This window comes from Aedes albopictus, chromosome 1, assembly GCF_035046485.1.
Source record: "Aedes albopictus strain Foshan chromosome 1, AalbF5, whole genome shotgun sequence".
In the NCBI taxonomy this organism is placed as follows: Eukaryota; Metazoa; Arthropoda; class Insecta; order Diptera; family Culicidae; genus Aedes; species Aedes albopictus.
The window spans coordinates 176353773-176379272 of NC_085136.1; the positions used below are offsets into that span (position 1 = coordinate 176353773).

The 25500-nt window shown below is 40.8% G+C and overlaps 1 protein-coding gene across 1 annotated transcript; it reads right to left on the bottom strand.

The window, feature by feature from the left end:
* Positions 1-3628: 3628 nt before the first annotated feature.
* On the bottom strand, positions 3629-25469 carry LOC134285313 (uncharacterized). Its single transcript, XM_062845878.1, has 2 exons — positions 21550-25469; positions 3629-21485 (listed from the first exon to the last, which is right to left on the bottom strand). The coding sequence occupies exon 2, from the start codon at positions 12364-12366 to the stop codon at positions 11374-11376; it is 993 nt and encodes a 330-aa protein (XP_062701862.1). The 5' UTR covers positions 12367-21485; positions 21550-25469; the 3' UTR covers positions 3629-11373.
* Between the last annotated feature and the right edge of the window lie 31 nt (positions 25470-25500).

The window sequence follows — 25500 nt, forward strand, 5'->3', positions numbered from 1 at the left end:
CGGCACACGTTTCCTGTGACCGGGACCCAAAATCCGAGGTCAGATCCATTACCACCGATATTGATACCACAATCCCATCAGTCCAATACACCGAAAATAGAGGAGGCGAATGTGAATCCGGACACGCCACAGTTTAAAAGTTCGATTCAGGTGCAGTTGAGTCGTCGACCATCCGTTCCTGTGTCCGCTCCGATGCCGATGAATGCTTTCGATGTAAATCCATTCGCACATGGATCGAATATCGGTGTAAATCCGACCCAAGCCAGCAACCAACCGTCCAATCGAATCGAGCATAGTTCGCCCGAGTTACGAGATGGTTCATCGGTATGTGGATCCCGAGATAGTCCAGCGTTGCAGCCACAAGACCAAACTGGGAAGAAAATAACGTTGAATGAGTATGTCCATGTTTCCGAGATAGAAACCTACATTAAAAGCTGCATCAGTCAAATTCTGACTCGAGATGTCGTTGATAACTTGGCGGATCGTTTTAATACTATCGGGTTCAAGGAGCCAGAGGTGTCCGAAATTCCGCGTGTTTGGTCAGGAGAACCAAATGAAAGAGGAGGAACTGCAAAATTGCCGTTCGTTCGACCAGCACCGCCGGATTCAACCCGGATGCCACCAGGGGGATCACAGTATGTCAGTCAAAAATTTGGGATCACGCCAACCGGATGGTTACCATAATTTCAAAATGTATCTTCGAGTTCTATGGTACCTCCGGTACAGCCGATAATGACTCCGGAGCCATTTCCGAATCCGTATCGTAAACAAGACATTTCTCTGAACCAATCAATACCTCAACCAACGAATCACTCTACGTTCATGGGTCAACCATTGGGAGCTGGAAATCCGTTGAGCAACAATTTTAATCAAAACTAATTTTTGCGTCAGCGTTTACCTCACCAGACTTGCAACATCATTGAAAAGTGGCCGAAGTTCTCGGGCGATGGCAACGCTGTTCCTGTAGTGGATTTCCTGCGGCAAATTGAGATCCTTAGTCGCTCGTACCAGGTATCCCCAGATGAGCTAAGAATGCATGCTCACATGCTGTTTAAAGGTGATGCCTATGTTTGGTTTACCGCTTACGACGACAAGTTGGATTCGTGGGCCTCGCTGACAACCATGTTGAAGATGCGGTATGATAATCAAAATAGGGATAGAGCGATTCGAGACGACATGCGGAACCGAAAACAAAAGCCGAACGAATTGTTCAGTGCCTTTTTAACTGATATTGAGGCCATGTCACAAAGGTTGATTCGTAAGATGTCAGCTGAGGAAAAATTCGATTTGGTGGTGGAGAACATGAAGATGTCATACAGAAGACGATTAGCTCTACAGCCAATTCAGTCTCTCGATCATTTAGCTCAGCTGTGTTATCAGTTCGACTCTCTCGAATCTAATATGTTCCTCACCAAACCGACTGCAAAACCTGCTGGACTCAATCAAATCTTGGCGGAGGAAGAATTGGGGGAGTATGAAGAAGTCTCAGAGGAGGAAGACACCGCAGTAATGGCTGTACGACCGAAGATAACACCGAAAATCGCTAGCAAACCCGTGGAATCCAAGGATAACCAAGGAGCTGATCAACCCTTGTGCTGGAACTGCAGAAATCTTGGTCATATGTGGAGAGACTGTACGCAACGCAAAACTCTTTTCTGTCATATTTGTGGTCATGGAAACACGACGGCCTACCAATGTCCTCAAAAGCATAATCTCAAACCACGCGATTCGGTAGACTCAAAAAACGAATAAATACGGTAGTTTCCGGGAACCAAACTACCGAGGAGCAGTCAGGAGTTCCCACTTTGAATTTCAAATACTTTTCTCAGAATTATAGTATAAATACTTGTTTTCGAAGATGTCCCCATCTGGTAGTCAAGATTTTAGATGAAGAAATTGAAGGGCTTGCCGATACAGGTGCCGGAGTGTCAATAATAAGTTCGGTAGAATTGATTAAGAAGCTTGGGTTGCCAATTAAAAAATGTCACGTTAAAATAAAAACCGCTGATAGTACAGAATATTCATGCTTAGGATATGTGAATATACCTTTCACATATCTCTCAAAAACGCGAATAGTTCCTACGATTATTGTCCCGGAAATTTCAAAAGTGCTTATTTTAGGAGTTGATTTTCTAGAAGCGTTTAATTTTCGTTTGATGATTCCGCGAGAACCTGAGCAGTACGACAAAGAAAGGAGTGAAATTACTGGAGATTGCGACTTGGTTGAGATTATGTTTGTCGAGAATTATTTTGGTGACGACAACACTACCATCTGTTTCCAAATTCAGCCGGAAGCCAACGAAGAAATCATAAAGGAACCAACAGAAGTCGACGCTACCCTAGACATGCCAACTATTGAAGTACCGCAAAATCCGTACAAGACGCCCGGAGATATAGAAACAGAACACCACCTCACTAATTCTGAAAGGCGAGAGTTGTTCGAAGCTGTTCAGGAACTTCCAGCAACTGCCAACGGCAAATTACCCTACTAACAAAAGTAGCTGCATAAAAGCTTATGGAGCAAACGCTTTGGAAGAAAGCCCGTTTAAGCTCTTATAGAGCAAAAATGTTAGTTGGGTAGGACGCACCCATGTTTTAGAACATTCGATAGAGCTGCTGCCTGGAGCGAAGCCTAAAAAGATGGCCTCCTATAGATGGTCACCGATAGTCGAAAAGGTAATAGACGAAGAAGTGGATCGTATGCTTCGGCTTGGTGTGGTTGAAGAATGTACCGGACCGGTGGATTTCCTGAATCCCCTATTGCCAGTTAAAAAGGCGAATGGCAAGTGGAGAATTTGTCTCGATTCACGGCGGTTAAACTCGTGCACAAAGCGAGACGATTTCCCGTTTCCAAATATGGTCGGAATCCTCCAAAGAATCCAGCGATCTACCTATTTCTCTGTGATAGACCTGTTCGAGTCCTACTATCAGGTGGGACTAGAGAGAGATTCGACAGATAAAACGGCCTTTCGGACTAATAAAGGGTTGTACAAGTTCGTCGTAATGCCGTTTGGGTTAACAAACGCTCCAGCGACAATGGCACGTCTCATGAGGAAAGTCCTAGGGAGCGATCTCGAACCATTCGTGTATGTATATCTGAATGATATAATAATCACGTCTAGGTCGTTCGAGCATCATTGCCAGCTGATTTGAATTGTTGCCCAGCGCCTTAAACAAGCAGGGCTTACAATAATTCTTCAGAAATCGAAGTTCTGCCAACAGCAAATTCGGTACTTAGGATATGTTCTATCAGAGGGCGGACTTTCGATGGATGCATCTAAAATACAACCAGTTGTTGATTACGCACAACCCAAAACAGTTAAAGATATACGACGCCTTTTAGGTCTTGCTGGTTTTTACCAGAAATTTATTCGGAATTATTCCGAAATAACTACACCGATTACCAATCTGCTGAAAAAGGGTCGCAAACAGTTCGTTTGGACAAAAGAAGCCGATGCAGCGTTTCGGAAGTTGAAGGAAGCCCTCATCTCCGCACAAGTTTTGGCTAATCCCGATTTTGGGGTGCCCTTTATTATCGAGACTGATAGTTCGGACATAGCAATTGGAGCAGTATTAGTGCAAATTCAAGGAGGAGAACGGCGAACGATAGCATACTTTTCGAAAAAGCTCTCAAGCACTCAGCGTCGGTACAGTGCAACTGAGCGCGAGTGCCTGGCCGTCTTACTCAGCATAGAGAATTTTAAACATTTTGTTGAAGGCACCAGGTTTGTTAAACAAACGGATGCGATGAGCTTGACGTTCTTACGCACTATGTCTATCGAGTCAAAGTCGCCTCGTATTGCTCGGTGGGCACTGAAGCTCGCGAAATATGACCTTACGTTGGAATACAAGTAGGGTGCTGAAAACATACCAGCCGATGCCCTTTCTCGAGGAGTTGAAATAGTAGATGTTTTAGGATGGGATCCCTACGTGGATGGACTTAAGTCGCAGATTGAACGGTGTCCGGAAAAATATAAAGATTTCAAGATCATAGAGGATAAAGTCTACAAGTTTATCACAAACGGGACTGTAGCCGAAGATCCCGTGTTTCGCTGGAAATATGTCGTTCCTCTATGCGAACGGCAAAAGGTTGTGAAGGATATTCATGAGGAAGCACACTTTGGATACCTAAAAACGCTCTGTAAAGTCCGCGAACGTTTCTATTGGCCCAGAATGTCCAGTGACATCAAAAGATTTTGCCACGCTTGTGAGGTTTGCCGAGAGTCGAAGACACCTAATATAAACGTTCGGCCCCCATGCGGAAAGCCTAAGGAGTGTTCAAGGCCGTGGGAAGTAATTTCGGTGGACTTCCTTGGTCCTTATCCGAGGACAAAGCACGGAAACGTGTGGGTCTTAGTTGTGAGCGATTTTTTTTCAAAGTTTGTTCTCACACAGTGTATGAGAAACGCAACCGCTCCCGCAGTATGCTTATTCCTTGAAACTATGGTGTTTACATTGTTCGGTGCACCCTCTACACTGATATCGGATAACGCGCAAGTATTCAAATCGAACCAATTCCTCAAACTGCTTGGAAAGTACAAGGTAACCCATTGGTTATTGCCCGTCTACCATCCCGCTCCAAATCCCACGGAGCGCGTTAACCGCGCGTGATCGTCACGGCCATAAGGTGTGCTCTTAACAAACAGCTCTCTCACAAAAATTGGGATGATTCGATCCCTAATATCGCCATGGCAATAAGGACAAGCGTACATGAGAGCACTGGATTCAGCCCTTATTTCATCAATTTTGGTCGTCACATGGTGAGCAATGGCAGCGAGTACGATCACCTCAGGAAACTGGCTCCAGATGTAGAATACGACCCTACAAGGGTGAGTGAAGACATAAAGAAACTTTACGAGGTCGTCCGAATGAATCTGCATCGAGCATACGAACGATATTCCCGTCCATACAATCTTCGTTCTAATGCGCGACATCAGTTTAATCAGGGAGACATCGTCTATCGTAAAAATACTCACCTGTCAGATAAGGCTAAGGACTACGTGGGTAAATTCGGCAACAAATTCTCTAAGGCTCGGGTAAAGGAAAGAATAGGAACAAGCACCTACGTTTTAGAAGATTTCGATCGGAGCCAATCGAGCATGACGTCACGGTGTAGCATTTATCGGTGAGGACACTATGACGTCATGCTCGATTGGCTCTGGTCGAAAGTGACAGTCCGCCAGACTCTAATTATAGGGACTCTAGCTTGATATCGCGTTTCGAGTAACACGGAGACAAATTTCGTTCGTTTGAAACAAAAATATTCATGTTTATTCAGTAAACTGATAAAATATTTAAAACTAAAATATTAATTTTTAAAACAAACTCAATTACATATTGATTTCTACAATACCCATTGAAGAGCCCCCCGATCCGCCGTCGAGAACATAAACAAAACTCTCAAGTTCCAGCTGCATCACCAAACAAGTTTTCCTCTTGCAAAAAAGGCAAGTTTCACCAAAAGTTTCCACGAAATCCCATTGATTTCGGGAGCGTATGTTATCTACATGATGTTGGCATTGAAAGTGCCACGCGGGACGCGGGAAGTGGATTTTCCTAGAGAAGGAATTAATTTTGTAAATATAATTGGAAAACAAATATTTCCGTAGGCCGACCTGCCACAAAAAAAAACAAAAAAAATTTACATTTGTTTCTAACATAACCAGTCAGAAGATACATGTTTGTTTCAAAAATGGATTGAATTTGCTTCAAATGTGACGTTCTATTTGCTTCAAACAGTTTTATTTTTGTTGCCAGAACAAATTGACAATTTATTTGAGTTTACCTGGAATATTTTTGATTTTACCATGCTTTTTTCTGCGTGAATGTAAATAAAATAGCCTACATTAAGGCGAATGAACCAAATAAATTCAAAAACGGTAAGTGATGGAAATTTCCATATAGGAAAATTCCCTGATGCGTAGATTAAAAAAACCAGTGGAAAATTACTCTCTACGACTGATCTCAAAAGAACACAAAGGCACTATAGAAAAAGGTAGTTACTGCGAGTTAATAAATAGCTCGATCCAACTCGTCGCGCGATCAATTTATCTTTTCTGGTGGAGTGTTAAAGGCAACCGAGTTTTTGAAAAAAAAGTTGGAAAAATAATTAAAGTTGGTGCATACAGTGCTAAATTCGAAGTAAGTGCGCGGATTTTATGTAATAGTTCCAAATAATTTGAAGTTATTTTTAACATTTAGTAAATTTAGTGAGTTGGTTAGCAAAATCGTTGAGAAAGCCTGAAATTTGTGAAAGTTAAGGGTTAGAATCAGGTAAGCTGGTGAGCCATTTGACCCAAAAGCGAGTGAGAAATAATTGTGACCACGTTAAACAGGCCTTGCCCATCTAACGTGGGCGGTTTATCTAGGGCTTATCCTAGCTGGATTTTTCCCGAGTGCAGCCGAGACCGGAACCACCTGTGGTACTGCGAGCTTCCGTTTGATAGTCGACCACTTCGCGCTCGAGTGTGGTGAATACGGTGAGCCGAGAAACCCGAACTCGTCGCGCCAAGACGTGTGGTACCGAGCTTCGCAGAACCTGCTCGAATCTCCACCAAGCGTGAGGACACCTCTACCTCACCCCTACCCACGCACGAGTTGGCTCATCGGACTACGTTGGAGGCAGAGATGGAAACACTCTCATCGTGAATCAACTCGCGAGTGGAAAACCAACAAACGGTTTACTCACGGTGCCGAGAGTAAGCCTTGTGTGAGTTTATTCGCACCCGCTTGATTCATGAATATGAAGCAAAACAAAAACAAAAACACTCATGAACTTTTATTCGCGAAGAACAAGTGGAGATGCAGGAATTGTATTTTAGTGCGATTTTAATAGCAAAACAAGTAATTATCCATCAGATAGTAGTGTTTTGTGCTTCATTGTTCCTGAAAAGTAAAGGTGTCGGCCGTGTAATTCCGATTTTTTTTCACAAAAATGAAAAATGTTCAGAGCTGCTTCGCGAATCAATCACGAGTGCGACCAGCTTCGTTAGCTCGCGAGTGAAGGAAGTGCGAATATATTCAGGCTTCTGTTGTTCACGAGTAAGTTAGCTTTGCGTTTGTGTCTGCTCAGCTGCATTTCTCACTGTTTTCCATTACTGGCTGGTTCGTCATATTGTGGCTCGGCTTCGAGAGACTGCTCGACTGCGAACGACGTGGAGCAGCGTATCGACGGAAAATTCAAGGTCAGACCTAGCTGTAAGATACGATTGCGCAACGTATAAAGAAGAGTTTTTTGATGAGAATTGAATGAGCTCGAATGTGACGTCACACGGTCAGTAGCCAGTTGTATTTGATTCAGAATCGTTCTATGGAATCGAAACTGACTGAAATGAGAACTTGTAAAACTCATTAAATTTGCCTTTTTAATAGTTTTTTTTTCGTTTTCTTGGTTTTTAAATAAAATTTTGATTACTTCGAGCTTAGTATTATGGCGCCAGCACCAAACCGAATAGCGACGTTTTGACTAGCGACACTTTTCGACTAGCGACACTTTTTTTCAGTACCGGGTGGGGTGCGCTGTGTGCGTTCAATGATGCATTATCATATACGTCACTTCCGATGTATGTTGTAAACAACTCAAAATTAGCAAAAATAACACCGCTAGCCATCATGGTTTCCCATAGCGGAAATCAACATGGTTACAGGTCGCAAGCCCTGGCAAAGTGTGGAACGTTTTGATGGCTGTGATCCCTGACCATCATGTAATCAAAATCCCAGGGATACTCAAGTGACCATACTGTCGGGTTGTTGGGGTTGCGTGTGTGGGGTGTATATATTGACAAGCATTGCTATGGATCGTCAGGGCTGAGTAGGAGTGGGGAATGGATCTACGATTGCTGAATTGCGATTATACCTACTGGTATAGTCGTGGTTCAACAGTGGTGGCGCCGCTTTTCGCTTGTGTTCGGCCTAGGTGGTTTGTTTAGGCGGTGCGTGTCGGTGTGTGTGTGCTTTGTGCGTGCGGTGCTTACGGCTTCAACAGAGTGGTTACTTGGGTAGTGTAGGATAATTGGGTTTGGGACTGAGGGGGTCGTCATTGATTCTGCCGACACCATTGAGTGGTCATTGTTGGCGGTTGTGTTGGTGACGATTTCTTCAGCTTTATAATCTCATTTATACCACGCACAAACTTTGGGAAGAGGGACTGCTTTGTAATGCAAGAGAGGGATTTAAACTCTGCGTTACGGGTTGGGTGAGGTCATGCAGATAGAAGCAACCCAGGTGACCGTGCGGCTCGGGTCGTGGTGGATGCATGAGTGCAGTGTGTGTGGGGTGCGCTACCCTGTGGATGCAGTTGAGTCCGGGTTGGAGTGGAAAGAGACCCTTCTCTACCCTAGATCGGTTTCGGTTGTACGGGCGGGGTAGTGTTTGTCTTATGTGTGACGTGTTGTGCGTGATTTGCGGCCCGAGCTGCGTGGTTATTTGGGAAGTATTTGCTCTGCAATCTACATTTTGGTTTTAAGGTGAAGCTATGGCTGGGCTGTGCCTCGGATCTGTTGGGCGCAGGTCGGAAGAGCTGGTGGTGGTTTGTGCTGGAGGGTTTGCTCGATTGGTTATTCACTGGTGATGGCTAGTCGATCGACTGTTCGCGCAGCCTGTCATTTGGTTCTTGGGGTTTGTGCTCTCGAGGTCCGGGGCGTTGCTTCATTGTATCTGCACTTTAATACTAATATTCCTTGTTTGATTAATTGACTATTATGTACAGGCGCTTAACTCATTCTATTTCATAGATTACCAGATTTAAGGGTAATGGTTCAATAGGGCGATAGCAATCAGAGTGGATTAGAACGAGTTGGCGCCTACAATACACCAACACTAACACACATACACCAATACTTACACGCACACATGCATCTACAACTAGCTGTAAAAGACCAGTGGGCGGGACAATGGTGCCTATCCAACAGTTGTAGGTGGGGTGTTTGGCTTAGCTACATGACTTGGTCCGGCAAGCCCATAAGCATCAATTAGTAGACGTATTGCCTAGTGAAAAGACAACGCAGATGGGCGAAAGCCAGGGGATGCGTTGATAATAGCAGAATAGCAGAATAGCAGAACAACTCAAAATTAGCAAAAATATTTTTCTCAAAAAAAGTTTTTTGATTTCCAATTGAATTCATAATAAAAACATTCTACCAGACCGTGGCCGTTATTTGCAGATCATCACCGAATTGGATAGAGCTCCGAATTAACCCTTTCACTACCGCTCAGTATTTGAGAGCTTCCAAATAAATTAGCAACAACATTTTAATTTCATTTTTCAGAATTTTGGATTGATTTGGTTTGTTTGAGTCGCGTCGTTTGGGATCGCATTGGTAAGAAGAGGTTCCTACTGAACTGTGAGGCCTGCCCTGAGCAGGAGTTCTCATGCCGGGATATTATCAGAGGTAACGGTCCTTCGTTTTGAAGGTGGCGCTTAAGCCGTTATCTTGGCGAAACGGAACGGATTGTTACACCTCTAGGGATTCCTTTAGGAATTCCTCTAGGGATTCCTCCAGGAATTTCTCTAGGGATTCCTCCAGCAATTCCTTAGGAACTCCTCCAAGGATTTCTCCAGGAATTCCACCAGGAATTCCTCCAGGAATTCCTCCAGGGATTGCTCCAGGAAATCCTCCAGGGATTCCTCCAGGAAATTCTCCAGGGATTCCTCCAGGAATTCTTTCGAGGATTGTTCCAGGAATTTCTTCGGGAATTTTTCCAGGAATTCTTTCGAGGATTCCTTCTTAGATTTCTCCAGCAATTCCTTCAGGAGCTTATTCATGAATGCTTCCGGACGACGTAAGTAACACAACGACGTAAGTAACATGACTTAACCAACATGACAGCTGGCAACATGACGTAAACACACCGACGAAAGCAACATAAATTCGCGTAACGCAACGTAACGCACCCGACGAAAGTAACCGAGATGTTTCAGAAGGACTTAACAAAATGTCCTATTTATGTTTTCTGGCACTAAACGACGTAGAATTGTTTTAATGCAAAAAACTAATGTTTCTTTGAACTTTATCCATATCTCGCATTGAGAAGCAATAAATGCTGTTATCTGATGTCGTTTGCGAGTATTCATTATATTGATTTCGGTTTGGTTGTTAAATTGGAATTGAAAATGAAAACCAAAACTTTGATATCGATTTTCTCGATAAAACCAAAATGTTACTTAGGACACACTTAAAAAATATTACCGAACTCGGTTCATTTTTCTACCGACCAGCATCGGTTTATAATGGGGAACCGAAAAGATCGCTTCAAAATGTCGTTTTGCTCCTGATGTTTTGAAAGGCAACAGATTTTCGGTATACTTTCATCTATTTGATTGTCAGTTGAACCGAAACCATCGGTGAAGCAGCAAAAGGTACGAGTTCGGTAGAACATACCGAGAAAACTCGGTAAATCGAGGCAAAACAAAACACCAAGCATTGTTCAAACGTCAAATGCGGTGAACTTCACGTCGGATACTTCAACCGAAAAGTCGGTTGCGCACTTGGTTTGACTACGCAAACCAATCGGCCATGTTTGTTTCTGAAGTGAAGGTCCTTGCATTCGGATCGTAAATTACAATCGCAGAGGAAATAGGTGAGAAAATTTGTTTTTATTATATTTTTATAACATCTATATTGATTGAAGACGTGTGTTTTCAGCTCACGAACAATCTCCAGAAAAAGGCCACAGACGAACCAGCAACAACGTAATTCCCAAGCTTTTTTAGAAACCGCATAGGAAATGGCATGTAAGTTTTTTCACCAGATGAAGCTTTACCCGTTGGTTGCTCATCCAATCTGCGGCATGTACGAACAAACAAAATATGTGCAAAATTGTATTTAAAAATAGGTGTGTTTTAAACATTGGGAGCAAGTAATAAATCATTGTTTTCTCCAATTATGAATTTGTTTTTATTCTTTATGCTGAAATTACCTTGGAAATTACTATGAATGAAATGCAGGACTAATAAAAAGAACCGAAATTCGTTTGGTTTGACAGCTCTCGGTAATAATAAATTGTACTGAATGTTCGGTTGAATCAGACTTTTCGACCGAGTTTTTTCGGTAAGTTTGACGTTTCTATGACAAAGAACGTCTACCGAAAACTCGGTTGTAAAGTTTTGAACCGAGCGAGGAACCGAGCGTTCAGCAGATAAAAACTCGGTTGAAATTGAACCGAGTTCGGTTCTATTTTCTAAGTGTGGACGTATTGAAAATTTGCTCTTGAATTACAAGTGAGCAAGAACAGAATAATAAAATGCATTGTTTTTTTTTTTTTTATTCAATTTGTTTATTTGTATAGGCTCGATTGTTTACTAAAAAACTCTACAGAGCCGCAAATCTTGGTCAACAATATAAATTTGTTATTCTAAAAGCTATAGAAACATAATCAATAGCGAGTCCTACGCGGCACTTTCATTCTTGGTCCGGAACCAGAACTGGAACCTGAACCAGAGCCTGAAGCCGCGAATTGGGCTCGCCGTTGGCTGGCTTGTGAGTTCAGCACCGCTTCATGGATAGCCTTGGCCACCTCCTCCAATGTTTCCAATCCTTTCTTACGCCGCTGTTCTTTTTCAGATTCCTCACGTACACCATCCACGGTTTGCTTCACCTGCGCCACTGCTGGCACCTCCGTCGTCTGATCGATATATTCCTCGTCTTCGTCTTCCTCCAGAACTTCAATGATATCCTCATCCAGTACTTCCAAGTTCGTCTGTTTCTCTGCAACCGTTTCCTTTCCTGAGACGATGTCAGCATACGAGCTGGGCCCAGAGGTTACTTGCGATTTACTCTTCTTCTTGTTCCGACTCTGCCGCTGGGGGCATGAGTTTCTCCGGTGCCCCAATTCCTGACACAGAAAGCAAGTGTCCTTCAAAGCTTCGTAAAAAATTCGTCCAGTTCTACCGTCGACACTTATCGATGGTGGAATCTTCTTTGCCACGTCCATGTATACCCCTCTTACTCCGGAGTAAACGTGATCGAGGCCCAGGCCTGCCGGAAATTTTTCACGTACCACATTTTCCACTCTTCCGAACTCTCCGAGTATCGAAGACAAACTATCATCCAGCAGTTCCGGTGGTAGGTCGAACACACGGACGTACTGAATGTTAGCGCCCGCGATCGACATTCTTACTTCTACTGACTTTCCATTTGCATATGCGAATTGCCGGGGCTCCGCGTTTTTATGCAACGACTCGTTCATTGCCTCCAGGGACTTAAATTTAACAAACAGCGATCGATCCTGGGCTGTCTTGTAGGTGGATTCCACCATCATTAAATCCATGTCCAGCTGCTGCAAGAACGTTGCAATTTCCGCCCATGTCGGTGGTGGACTACCCGGCGGAAAACGAAACTGGACGGTATTGATCACATTAACAGTCATTTCGCGTATCGATTTGATGCTATTCCAACTGCACAGATAGCACCGGCGAGAAGTGTAGCAAAAGTGAACGACCGAGAAACAAAACGCGCGCACAGCGTAAGCTGGCAGAAAAAAGAAACCGCAAAATGCATTGTTGTATGAAGCTTGTTTCTTGAGATTTGTGCGTTTGAAGTTTTGATGCAATGTTGAAGCGAGATTTCATGACGTTTGTTCTTAAGCAGATATGTACTACCAGTCGCATAGAAATCATCCTCCAGTGCAACATTTTTGTCTACCTCAACCCAGTGCATTTCGTAAGCCTGACGTAAGTCTGACATCAGTCTTACGGTCAGTCTTACAGAGCTTGACATCAGACTGATGTAAGACTGACGGTCAGTCTGATGTCAAACGATTCTGCACCGTTTGCGTCAAGCTGTCGGGCTTCGAACACGCGAGCTGAAGTTCGACGAATCAGACTGACGTAAGCCTGATGTCAAGCTAGAACGTCGAACCCTTGTCAAGCTGTTTTAACGGGGTTTCTTCTTCTTTTTTGTATTGATTTTGAGATTTCAGCACCAACAATTCAAAAGCACGTAACTGTTTTTGTAAACAATAGCGCGATTGCTCTTGTTTACAAAAACGGTTACGAGCTTTTGAAATGTTGGTGCTCAATGATTAAAAAAGCAAAAAACCTGCAAGAAACTTTATTTTAATTATTTATTTATTTATTTAAAATAATATATTGGGTGAATTAAGAGTATCTTAAAAGTATCTTAACATTTCGTGAGGGTCTCGAGAGAAGAGTTGGTAATTCTTTGAGATACAGGGGGAAATGTACATAAAGATTTCACGAATAAACTGGAGATCTGGTATTATTAAAAAGAATCTTTTTATATCTGAGCATTTCGACAGAATATGATTCTTGGGTATACCAAAATGATTCTTAGGATTCCAGAAAAAAAAAGCTTGCCATTCTTAGGAAAAGCAAAATACGTTTGTTCCCGGCCGGGAATTCTTTCAAAAGTAACTCGGGAATTTATTCAGAAATTCCTCGGGAATTCTTCCAGAAGTTCCTCGGGAATTCTTCCAGAAGTTCCTCGGGAATTCTTCCAGAAGTTCCTCGTGAATTCTTCCAGATATTCCTCCGGAATTCTTCCAGATGTTACCCGGGAATTCTTTCAGAAATTCCTCCGGAATTCTCCAAGAAGTTCCTTGTGAATTCTTCCTCATATTCCTCCGCAATTTTTCCATAAGTTCCTCGGGAATTCTTCCAGAAGTACCTCGGGAATCCTTCCAGAAGTTCCTCGGGCATTCTTCCAGAAGTTCCTCGGGAATTCTTCCAGAAGTTCCTCGGGAATTATTTCTCATATTCCAACGGAATTCTCCCAGAAGTTCCTCGAGAATTCTTCCAGAAGTACCTCGGAAATTCTTTCAGAAGTTCCACGAGAATTCTTCCAGAAGTTCCTCGGGTATTCTTCCAGAAGTACCTCGGGAATTCTTCCAAAAGTTCCTCGGGAATTCTTCCAAAGTACCTCGGAAATTCTTCCAGAAGTTCCTCGGAAGTTCTTCCAGAAGTTCCTCGGAAGTTCTTCCAGAAGTTCCTCGGAAGTTCTTCCAGAAGTTCCTCGGAAGTTCTTCCAGAAATTTCTCGGAAGTTCTTCCAGAAGTTCCTCGGAAATTCTTCTAAAAGTTCCTCGGGAATTCTTCCAGAAGTTCCTCGGAAATTCTTCCAGAAGTTCCTCGGAAATTCTTCCAGAAGTTCCTCGGGAATTCTTCCAAAAGTTCCTCGGAAATTCTTGCAGAAGTTCCTCGGGAATTCTTCCAGAAGTTCCTCGGGAATTCTTCCAGAAGTTCCTCGGGAATTCTTCCAGAAGTTCCTCGAGAATTCTTCCAGAAGTTTTTCGGGAATACTTTCAAAAGTTCCTCGGGAATTCTTCTAGAAGTTCCTCAGAAATTCTTCTAAAAGTTCCTGGGGAATTCTTCCAAAAGTTCCTCGGACATTCTTCCAGAAGCTCATCGGGAATGCTTCCAGAAGTTTCTCGGTAATTCTTCCAGAAGTTAATCGGGAATTCTTCCAGAAGTTTATCCGGAATTCTTCCAGCTATTCCTCGGGAATTCTTCCAGACGTTCCTCTGGAATTCTTCCAGAATTTCCTCGGGAATTCTTCCACAAGTTCCTCAGGAATTCTTCCAGATATTCCTCCGGAATACTTCCAGAATTTTCTCGAGAATTATTTCAAAAGCTCCTCGGGAGTTCTTCCAGAAGTTCCTCGAAAATTCTTCCAGAAGTTTCTCGGAAATTCTTTCAAAAGTTCCTCAAGAATTCTTCTAGCAGTTCCTCAGGAATTCTTCTAAAAGTTCCTCGGGTATTCTTCCCGAAGTTCATCGGGAATTCTTCCAGTTGTTAATCAGGAATTCTTTCAGAAGTTCCTCGGGAATTCTTCAAGATTTTCTTCCGGATTTCTTCCTGAAGTTTCTCGAGAATTATTTCAAAAGCTCCTCGGGAATTCTTCCAGAAGTTCGTCGAGAATTCTTACAGAAATTTCTCGGGAATTCTTTCAAAAGTTCCAAAGGAATTCTTCTAGAAGTTCCTCAGGAATTCTTCTAAAAGTTCCTCGGGAATTCTTCCAGAAGTTCCTCGGGTATTCTTCCCGAAGTTCATCGGGAATTCTTCCAGATGTTTGTTGGGAATACTTCCAGAAGTTCCTCGGAAATTCTTCCCGAAGTTCCTCGGGAATGCTTCCAGAAGTTCCTCGGGAATTCTTCCAGAAGTTCCTCGGGAATTCTTCCAGAAGTTCCTCAGGATTTTTCCACAATTTCCTCGGGAATTCTTCCAGAAGTTCGTTGGGAATTCTTCCAGAAGTTCCTCTGCAATTATTCCAGAAGTTCCTCGGGAATTCTTCCAGAAGTTCCTCCAGAATTCTTCGTTATATTCCACCGGAATCCTCCCAGAAGTTTCTCGGGAATTTTTCCAGAAGTACCTCGGGAATTCTTCCAGAAGTTCCTCGGGAATCCTTCCAGAAGTTCATCAGAAATTCTTCCAGAAGTTCCTCGGGAATTTTTCCAGAAGTTTCTTGGGAATTCTTCCAGAAGTTCCTCGGAAATTCTTTCAGACGTTCCTAGGAAATTCTTCCAGTTGTTTATCAGGAATTTTTGCAGAAGTTCCTCGGAAATTCTTTCAGATTTTCTTCCGGATTTCTTAATGAAGTTTCTCGGGAATTATTTCAAAAACTCCTTAGGAACTCTTCAAGATGTTTCTCGGGAATTCTTCCAGAAGTTCCTCGGGAATTCTTCCAGAAGTTCCTCGGGAATTCTTCCAGAAATTCCTCAGGAATCTAACCAGAATCAGTACAAAAGCAATTTCTATTATATGCTCTTCGAAAATTAGGTTGGACCACATTTCCTCTTCCATCTTATGAAGCGCGCTGTAGGCTTATCAATATTCAAACACTGAAACAGCGTCGTGAAACTGCAATGGTTTTATTTGTTAACGACATCGTTTCGCAGCGAATTGATTCAACTGAAATCTTATCAAAATTAAACTTTTACATACCCTCACGGCAATTGCGTAATCGACACTTGTTTAAAACTACCCATAGTCGCACAAACTATGCCAAAAATGAACCTTTGAATCAAATCATGAACATTTATAATCAACACTGTGAAACTATTGACTTAACTATGTCGCGGCATAATTTAAAGAAATATTTTAACACTATAAGAAATAACATCAGTAGTAGTACTTAAAATATTTAAAAAGCACAAATTATACACACATCCACCAGCATACACTATTTATATATTTTCTTATATGTATTTTCTTAACAACATGTACTATAGCTTTAAGAAATGAAACAAAAACTGTATGTATATATACTAGTCTACGTTGTTTGACGAAACTGAATAAATAAATAAATAAATTCTTTCAGGAGTTCCCGGGGAATTCTTCCAAAAGCTCCTCGAGAATTCTTCCAGAAGTTCCTTGGGTATTCCTTCACAAGTTCTTCCACATAATCTTCCACAAGTTCCTAAGTAATTCTTCCAGAAGTTGCTCAGGATTTTTTCCAGGAGTTCCTCGGGAGTTCTTCCACAAGTTCCTCTGGAATTCTTCCAGATGTTTCTCGGAAATTCTTCCAGAAGTTCCTCGGAGATTCTTCCAGAAGTGTCTTAGGAATTCTTCTAGAAGTTCCTCGGGAATTCTTCCAAAAGCTCCTGGAGTATTCCTCCAAAAGTTAATCGGGCATTCTTCCAGAAGTTCCTCGGAAATTCTTTAAGGAGTTCCTCGAGTATTTTTTCTCGGAAAATATTGAGACAATTCTAGAAAATCCCTAAGGATTCTCGGAAATTCCTAGCCATCTGGGATGTATTCTACAAATTTCAGAAAATATTCTCAATCATTTGTGTGAGTCAAAGCTTCCCGTAAAATATTTAAATAATTCCTGATAATCCCTAAGGACTCTCAGAAGTTCCCAGTCATCTGGGATGTATCTTACGAATTTAAGAAAATATTCTCAATCATTTGTGTGAGTCAAAAGCATCCCGGAAAATATTTAAATAATTCCTGAAATCTCCAAGGATTCTCAGAAATTCCCAGTAATCTGGGATGTATCCTACGAATTTAAGAAAATATTCTCAATCGTTTGTGTGAGCTAAAAGCGTCCCGGAAAATATTTAAATAATACCTGATAATCCCTAAGGACTCTCAGAATTTCCCAGTTATCTGCGATGTATTCTACAAATTTAAGAAAATATTCTCAATCATTTGTTCGAGTCAAAAGCGTCCCGTAAAATATTTAAATAATACCTGATAATCCCTAAGGACTCTCAGAAGATCCCAGTCATCTGGGATGTATCTTACGAATTTAAGAAAATATTCTCAATCATTTGTGTGAGTCAAAAGCATCCCGGAAAATATTTAAATAATTCCCGAATATCCCTAAGGATTCTCAGAAATTCCCAGTCATCTGGGATGTATTCTACAAATTTCAGAAAATATTCTCAATCATTTGTGTGAGTCAAAAGCATCCCGGAAAATATTTAAATAGTTCCCGAAAATCCCTAAGGATTCTCAGAAATTCCCAGTCATCTGGGATGTATCCTACGAATTTAAGAAAATATTCTAAATTATTTGTGTGAGTCAAAAGCATCCCGAAAAATATTTAAATAATTCCCGAAAATCCCTAAGGATTCTCAGAAATTCCCAGTCATCTGGAGTGTATTCTACAAATTTCAGAAAATATTCTCAGTCATTTGTGTCAGTCAAAAGCATCCCGGAAAATATTTAGATAATTCCCGAAAATCCCTAAGGATTCTCAGAAATTCCTAGTTATCTGGGATGTATTCTACAAATTTCAGAAAATATTCTCAATCATTTGTTCGAGTCAAAAGCGTCCCGTAAAATATTTAAATAATACCTGATAATCCCTAAGGACTCTCAGAAGTTCTCAGTCATCTGGGATGTATTCTACAAATTTCAGAAAATATTCTCAATCATTTGTGTCAGTCAAAAGCATCCCGGAAAATATTTAAATAATTCCCGAAAATCCCTAAGGATTCTCAGAAATTCCCAGTCATCTGGAGTGTATTCTACAAATTTCAGAAAATATTCTCAATCATTTGTGTCAGTCAAAAGCATCCCGGAAAATATTTAGATGATTCCCGAAAATCCCTAAGGATTCTCAGAAATTCCCAGTTATCTGGGATGTATTCTACAAATTTCAGAAAATATTCTCAATCATTTGTTCGAGTCAAAAGCGTCCCGTAAAATATTTAAATAATACCTGATAATCCCTAAGGACTCTCAGAAGTTCTCAGTTATCTGGGATGTATTCTACAAATTTCAGAAAATATTCTCAATCATTTGTGTCAGTCAAAAGCATCCCGGAAAATATTTAAATAATTCCCGAAAATCCCTAAGGATTCTCAGAAATTCCCAGTCATCTGGGATGTATTCTACAAATTTCAGAAAATATTCTCAATCATTTGTGTCAGTCAAAAGCATCCCGGAAAATATTTAGATAATTCCCGAAAATCCCTAAGGATTCTCAGAAATTCCCAGTCATCTGGGATGTATTCTACAAATTTCAGAAAATATTCTCAATCATTTGTGTGAGTCAAAAGCATCCCGGAAAATATTTCAATAATTCCCGAAAATCCCTAAGGATTCTCAGAAATTCCCAGTCATCTGGGATGTATTCTACAAATTTCAGAAAATATTCTCAATCATTTGTGTCAGTCAAAAGCATCCCGGAAAATATTTAAATAATTCCCGAAAATCCCTAAGGATTCTCAGAAATTCCCAGTCATCTGGGATGTATTCTACAAATTTCAGAAAATATTCTCAATCATTTGTTCGAGTCAAAAGCGTCCCGTAAAATATTTAAATAATACCTGATAATCCCTAAGGACTCTAAGAAGTTCTCAGTCATCTGGGATGAATTCTACAATTTTCAGAAAATATTCTCAATCATTTGTGTCAGTCAAAAGCATCCCGGAAAATATTTAAATAATTCCCGAAAATCCCTAAGGATTCTCAGAAATTCCCAGTCATCTGGGATGTATTCTACAAATTTCAGAAAATATTCTCAATCATTTGTGTCAGTCAAAAGCATCCCGGAAAATATTTAGATTATTGGCTTCTTTAGTGGTGTTGAGATAATTTCATATTCTGAATCTGCATGCAAAACTGAGTCGAAATCCAAATTTTCATGAATTTTGATGCCCGGGAACCTATTTAAAAATCAATTTGAAGTTTGTATGGGAACGATTTTTCGGATCACCCCTCGTCGCATTTTGTACTGGGTGGAGCTGTCAAACAGTTACCCAGCTGTCAAAAGGTGATTTCAAAAAATCTCTTTGGCATTGATTTTAGGTAACAAAACAAAGTTCTAAAAATCTGAAAAAAATCATAGTGGCTCAGAAAAAGGTGCTCTTTCGTATAAAATCAAAATATCGATACATTTTTCTTAATTTAAAAACCCAATTCCCGAAAATCCCTAAGGATTCTCAGAAATTCACAGTCATCTTGGATGTATTCTACGAATTTAAGAAAATATTCTCCATCGTTTGTGTGAGCTAAAAGCGTCCCGGAAAATATTTAAATAATTCCTGATAATCCCTAAGGATTCACAGAAATTCTCAGCCATCTGGGATATATTCGTTGAATTTAAAAAAAAATAATCTCAATCATTGGTGAAAGTCAGTAGCATCCCGGAAAATATTTAAATAATTCCCGAAAATCCCTAAGGATTCTCAGAAATTCCCAGTCATCTGGGATGTATTCTACAAATTTAAGAAAATATTCTAAATTATTTGTGTGAGTCAAAAGCATCCCGGAAAATATTTAAATAATTCGCGAAAATCCCTAAGGATTCTCAGAAATTCCCAGTCATCTGGGATGTATTCTACAAATTTCAGAAAATATTCTCAATCATTTGTGTCAGTCAAAAGCATGCCGGAAAATATTTAAATAATTCCCGAAAATCTCAAAGGATTCTCAGAAATTCACAGTCATCTTGGATGTATCCTACGAATTTAAGAAAATATTCTCAATCGTTTGTGTGAGCTAAAAGCGTCCCGGAAAATATTTAAATAATTCCTGATAATCCCTAAGGATTCACAGAAATTCTCAGCCATCTGGGATATATTCGTTGAATTAAAAAAAAATAATCTCAATCATTGGTGAATGTCAGTAGCATCCCGGAAAATATTTGAATAATTCCTAAAAATCCCTAAGGATTCTCAGAAATACAAAGGTCATCTGGGATATATTCTACTAACTTAAAAAAATATTCTCAATCGTTTGTGAAAGTCGGTAGCATCTCGAAACAGATTTGAATAATTCCTACAAATCCCTAACTTAATAATAACTAGGAAGGTGAGATTCGGACTCCGTCTCAGTTAGGTTGTAACGTCAGAAAGAAGAATAAGTTTTTAAAAATCAATGTTGCAATTCATACTAGTTACCGGAGGCGAACCAGTCTCGGGCCAAAAATCTTCTTATTAATAATATTACCCTGAACTTAAAATTTTGAAGTTTTTGAATCTCATTCAAAACTAATAGGGTCTCCAATAAGTCTAGCGTATGAGGATGTAGACCGCCTATCCGGAGACCGCGGGTTCGAATCCCGCTTCGGTTGGGAAATTTGATCAACTTCTTGGGCAGTGCAATATTGTGCTTGCGTCACAATATACACAAAGATCATGGTTGAAGAGAGGGAGGCAAAGTATAAAGTGCCCCACACAATGCATACGTTTGCGTTTGCGTGACAGTAGTTTGACACATTTCCCATGGGAAAACTGTCAAAAAAAACGCAAACCTCGACGGAATGGACGCTATGTGTTCCAGGCTTAAGGCGCTGTCGATAAACTACTTAGACTTCCTATTGGCCATCTCAGAAAACCCCCTCCTTCCTCGTAGACTCCGTACAAAATTTTCGAAATTTGTATGAAGCGTAGACTTTGGCAAGACCCCTCCCCCCGTCCCACCTAAGAGTCTACGTAATTGATGGACATACCCTAACAAGAAAGTAGAAAAAGTAGTCAAAACTGATACGGATAATGTAGACAATCAAAACCAGCATGTGATCGTCGTATCGGGTCTACCTTCTGAACGGCTTGCACATCGCAACGGCTGCTGCTCCCGGATCTGGTAAGTCCCGCTCATCCGGAGGATCATTTATCGGAGGCTGTAGGTGTTGTTCCTGAAGGGCTTCTTGTTGGGCTATTGCTGCCGCTGCTGCTGCTTCCGCTGGTGATGGCTTCCCGACCAATTTCTTTTTCGCCCTGTTTTCGACCGTCGTATTCGGCGGAGTTGTCCACGAGCCCATCGGTAACAGATCCATTCCGTGACAATTCACACTGGACTGGAACCATCAGTGTCGTAAGCAAACCTATCATCAAACTGCTACACATCAGCGCCAGCAGCAAATGAATCGCAAAGAATGGTGGTCGATCGTAAGGCTGCAACCCGACCGAGACATCACGTTGCATGATAGCCGACGGGCGGTAGCCAGTCCAGGCCAAAACCCGGGCTGCTGACGCGGTGGAACTTCATCGTCTTTCGGGCGTGGTTGCATTCCCATGAGATAATTTTTGATGCCGAGAATATGAACGATCACGTGGCACCAGATTCGGACGATCCTGCAGCGAGATTGTGGGAAAGAATTGTAATGATCGGAAATTGTATAGATTATAAAATACTAACCTCTAGTGAAAACAGCTGAAAACTGTTTGTTGAATTCGGTATTTCCAGAGTGTTTCCGGATTTGCTTCGGAGCCCCCGGAGCCAACATCAGCAGGCTCGCAAAACAAGACCGAAGACGACGGGCACAATTTTTGCTGCTGCATTTTTTTCTCCGAGCTGCTCCCGGATCTTGTAAGTCCGTCCATCCGGAGAATCATTGGTTGGTTGGAGGCTGTTGGTGTTGTTCCTGCGAAGTGTTGTTGTGCTATTGCTGTCGCTGTCACTGCTTGCAGTGTAGACTGCTTCCGCTGGTGATCATAATTGACCAAACTTTGCCGGAGATCACGTTATTCTAGTGTTTGACCCGCTCCATCATGACCGCTCTTCTTTGCGGGAATCTGAGCGGGAACAGATCGATGATAACCGTTGAGTTCCTCGAGCCTCCAGCAATCCGGGAGTCATTCTTGGGCATACTACTACGGAAGTATGTGTTGTTGATGTCCTTCGGCAACGAATGATGAATATAGCAGCTGTTTTTTTTTTGTAATTGTAATTTTATTGAATACGGTATCCTGTCAGTATACATATACTTTATATCAGGGCAAGGAAACAAAACTAAACTAAGCTGTTCATGGCGAACGCACAGTGGGACGAATGACCCAAAACGTGAACTTTTTTCAGTAGCGTCTTTAAACGTGATTTTATCGGCATGGTGTCTTCGGATGAAAATTTTATAAAAATAGGGCGCGTCGAATGGCGTTTAATTTTTGTTCGCAACTTTGCCACAGGCGGCGCTGTAAAATCCAACTTTTTTGTTTGACGTTTTTTCAATATGGTGTCTTCGGCAAAGTTGTAGATATGCTCAATACAAATATCTTTGCCGAAGACACCAACCCTCTATCTCTACATTGCTTCAAGATACAGACGTATTTTATGAATGACCCCCCAAAAATCGTTTTATTCATATATTTCGAAAACGCGCAGTTTTAGAAAGTTGCAATGTTCTACAAAGTTGTGTAAAATGTCAAAAGAAACAACTTTGTAGAAGTGAATAGGGTTCTAAAATGGCAATAGGGTTAGTTATGGCTATTTTTTAGTTAAAAATAGCCGTTTTTCAAGGCTTAATAACTATCTTGGATGCAAATGGATGCAAATCAAACCCCACTAGGTTCAATATGTATTACTATTAGTTGAATATCCTGATGTTTTCGGTTGTATCCTCGAGTATCCTTAGCAGGGGTTCTTAATCTTTCTAGAGCCTATTTTTGACGCTAAAAAAATAATATCAGTTTTTGTATGTCATTTAGAACCCCATTATCTTCTGTGAAGTGATAAATATTAACTATTCGCATAATTGTTTGCTTTATTGCGCCTACAAAAATCAATAATTATCGAGTTATTGTCATATTATTCATAAAACACTGAATAGAAGAGAGCTAAACCAGACGGTCATATGTATCCAAGTGATCTCACCAGCAAGCAAATTTTATTCGTGTGTTCAAAACATAAATGGAAATCTGGCTTTCAATTTGAATAGGTCGAATCAGGGTAGGAACCACAGTCAACATACGACCTATTCAAAACGAACGCCAGAAATATACATATTCTTTTTCAGCACGTATAGTAGCCGAACAAACAGCAAGTCTAGAAAACCTGAAATCATTTGCGTATCTATTTTCCCAACTTTCACACATAGCTACAAATTGATTTGTGGAAATGAAAAGGTGCATTTTCAACTATCGGAAACAACATGAATTTGACAGATGCCGAACAAGCGGGAGAGTGTGTGTATTTATACTGGAAGGTCAATGGACACATGGCACAAGTAACTCTCGATTAAGCCAGTAAAAGGGTGAAACAGCTTCTCTAAATTAGTTCTAATATTCCAACACATACCCAAAACAACTTTTATGATTTTTGATTAGAGGAACCTTTACTTTTCATCAAAGATGTTGTGCATATCCACAACTTTTTTGATAACTAGAAATCATTAAAACATTTTGTATACAAAAGCTTATTTGCATTCATGCAGGATTTATTTAGATCATTCTCACAGCGATCGAAAAAATCTCATGCCTGTTGACGCCTTTAAGTGAATTAGAAAATTAGTAATTGGGTATTCGACATAAGAAACGTAGTGATTTAATATGAGTTGACTTTCTGCTTGTTCGGTTATTATACGTGCTGAAAATAATATGTGTATTTGCTTGCTGGTGAGATTACTTGGATACATATGACCGACTGGTTTAGCTCACTTCTATGCAGTGTTTTTAAAATAATATGATAATAATTCGATAATAATTGATTTTTATAGGTGCAATAAAGCATACAATTATGCGAATACTTAATATTTATCACTTCACAGAAAATAATGGGGTTCTAAATGACATACAAAAACTGATATTATTGTTTTAGCGTCAAAAATAGGCTCTAGTAAGATTAAGAACCCCTGCTAAGGATACTCGAGGATACAACCGAAAACATCAGGATATTCAACTAATAGTAATACATATTGAACCTAGTGGGGTTTGATTTGCATCCATTTGCATCCAAGATAGTTATTAAGCCTTGAAAAACGGCTATTTTTAATTAAAAAAAGCCATAACTAACCCTATTGCCATTTTAGAACCCTATTCACTTCTACAAAGCTGTTTCTTTTGACATTTTACACAACTTTGTAGAACATTGCAACTTTCTAAAACTGCGCGTTTTCGAAATATATGAATAAAACGATTTTTGGGGGGTCATTCATAACATACGTCTGTATCTTGAAGCAATGTAGAGATAGAGGGTTGGTGTCTTCGGCAAAGATATTTGTATTGAGCATATCTACAACTTTGCCGAAGACACCATATTGAAAAAACGTCAAACAAAAAAGTTGGATTTTACAGCGCCGCCTGTGGCAAAGTTGCGAACAAAAATTAAACGCCATTCGACGCGCCCTATTTTTATAAAGTTTTCATCCGAAGACACCATGCCGATAAAATCACGTTTAAAGACGCTACTGAAAAAAGTTCACGTTTTTGGCCATTCGTCCCACCGTGGAACGGTCCAGTGATCAGCACTTCCAACTTGAGGGCCAGATTCTTGCCACAATACACCCCCCTTAACGTTCATCACTCTCTGCTAACGCACTGCAACCAAACGGGATTTCTATTTTCCACTATTTTTCACCCGTTTATTCGCGGAGGCACTTTAATTATTGCACTTATATTTAATTACGCACTGCGCGTGGCCCAAACATTTTGTTTTTGTTGGCAAGATGGACCAACCAGTGGTCTTAGCCAGTCGTCAAGACAAGTTCAAAGAAAAAAAAAAAATTTGTTTTTGTTTTCCTTCTTTGGTAGCAGCGACGGGCACAGCCGACGGGACGACCACGACAAACAAACAAAAAGGAACAATGAAATCGAACTGTCAAACCTAGTTCGAATTTTGAATGAGTGAGAGGTGAGATGAAGTTCTCTTTCTCTCACACGGCGCAAAGGCAAACGTCAAAATGATCGAAGCTTGACGGTTTGATTTTTCGTCGATATATTCGGCACTGGGAAATCGGGCGAAAACAATTTCGCCCGCTTTCTAGTCGATATCTCATAGAAATCTACTAGACAAGGGTACTAGAAATCGAGTAGCTGTCTAGTAGATCTCTACTAGGCTGAATTTTGTTTAGTTTTCTTTTTATTTATGTTTCCTAACAAAAATAAAACAAAATTTGTTTAATGTCGTTTTCGTTTTTGCGGTGGAGCTACACCGGTGTAGCACTTTTGCACCGAAAGTGTTCGTTTTTGATTTTCGTGCTGCACCGGTGTAGCACTTTTTCTGCACCGCTCAAGATAGTGCAGCACTCAAAAATTCGAGAGTGTAGCGGGTGTACACCGTGTCCACCAATCAACGTTTGCAAAGTTGTAAATATTTTGGTTTTAATTCACACACACCAATGCAACTGCACCGAAAATGTTCGTTTTTGTAGTGAAA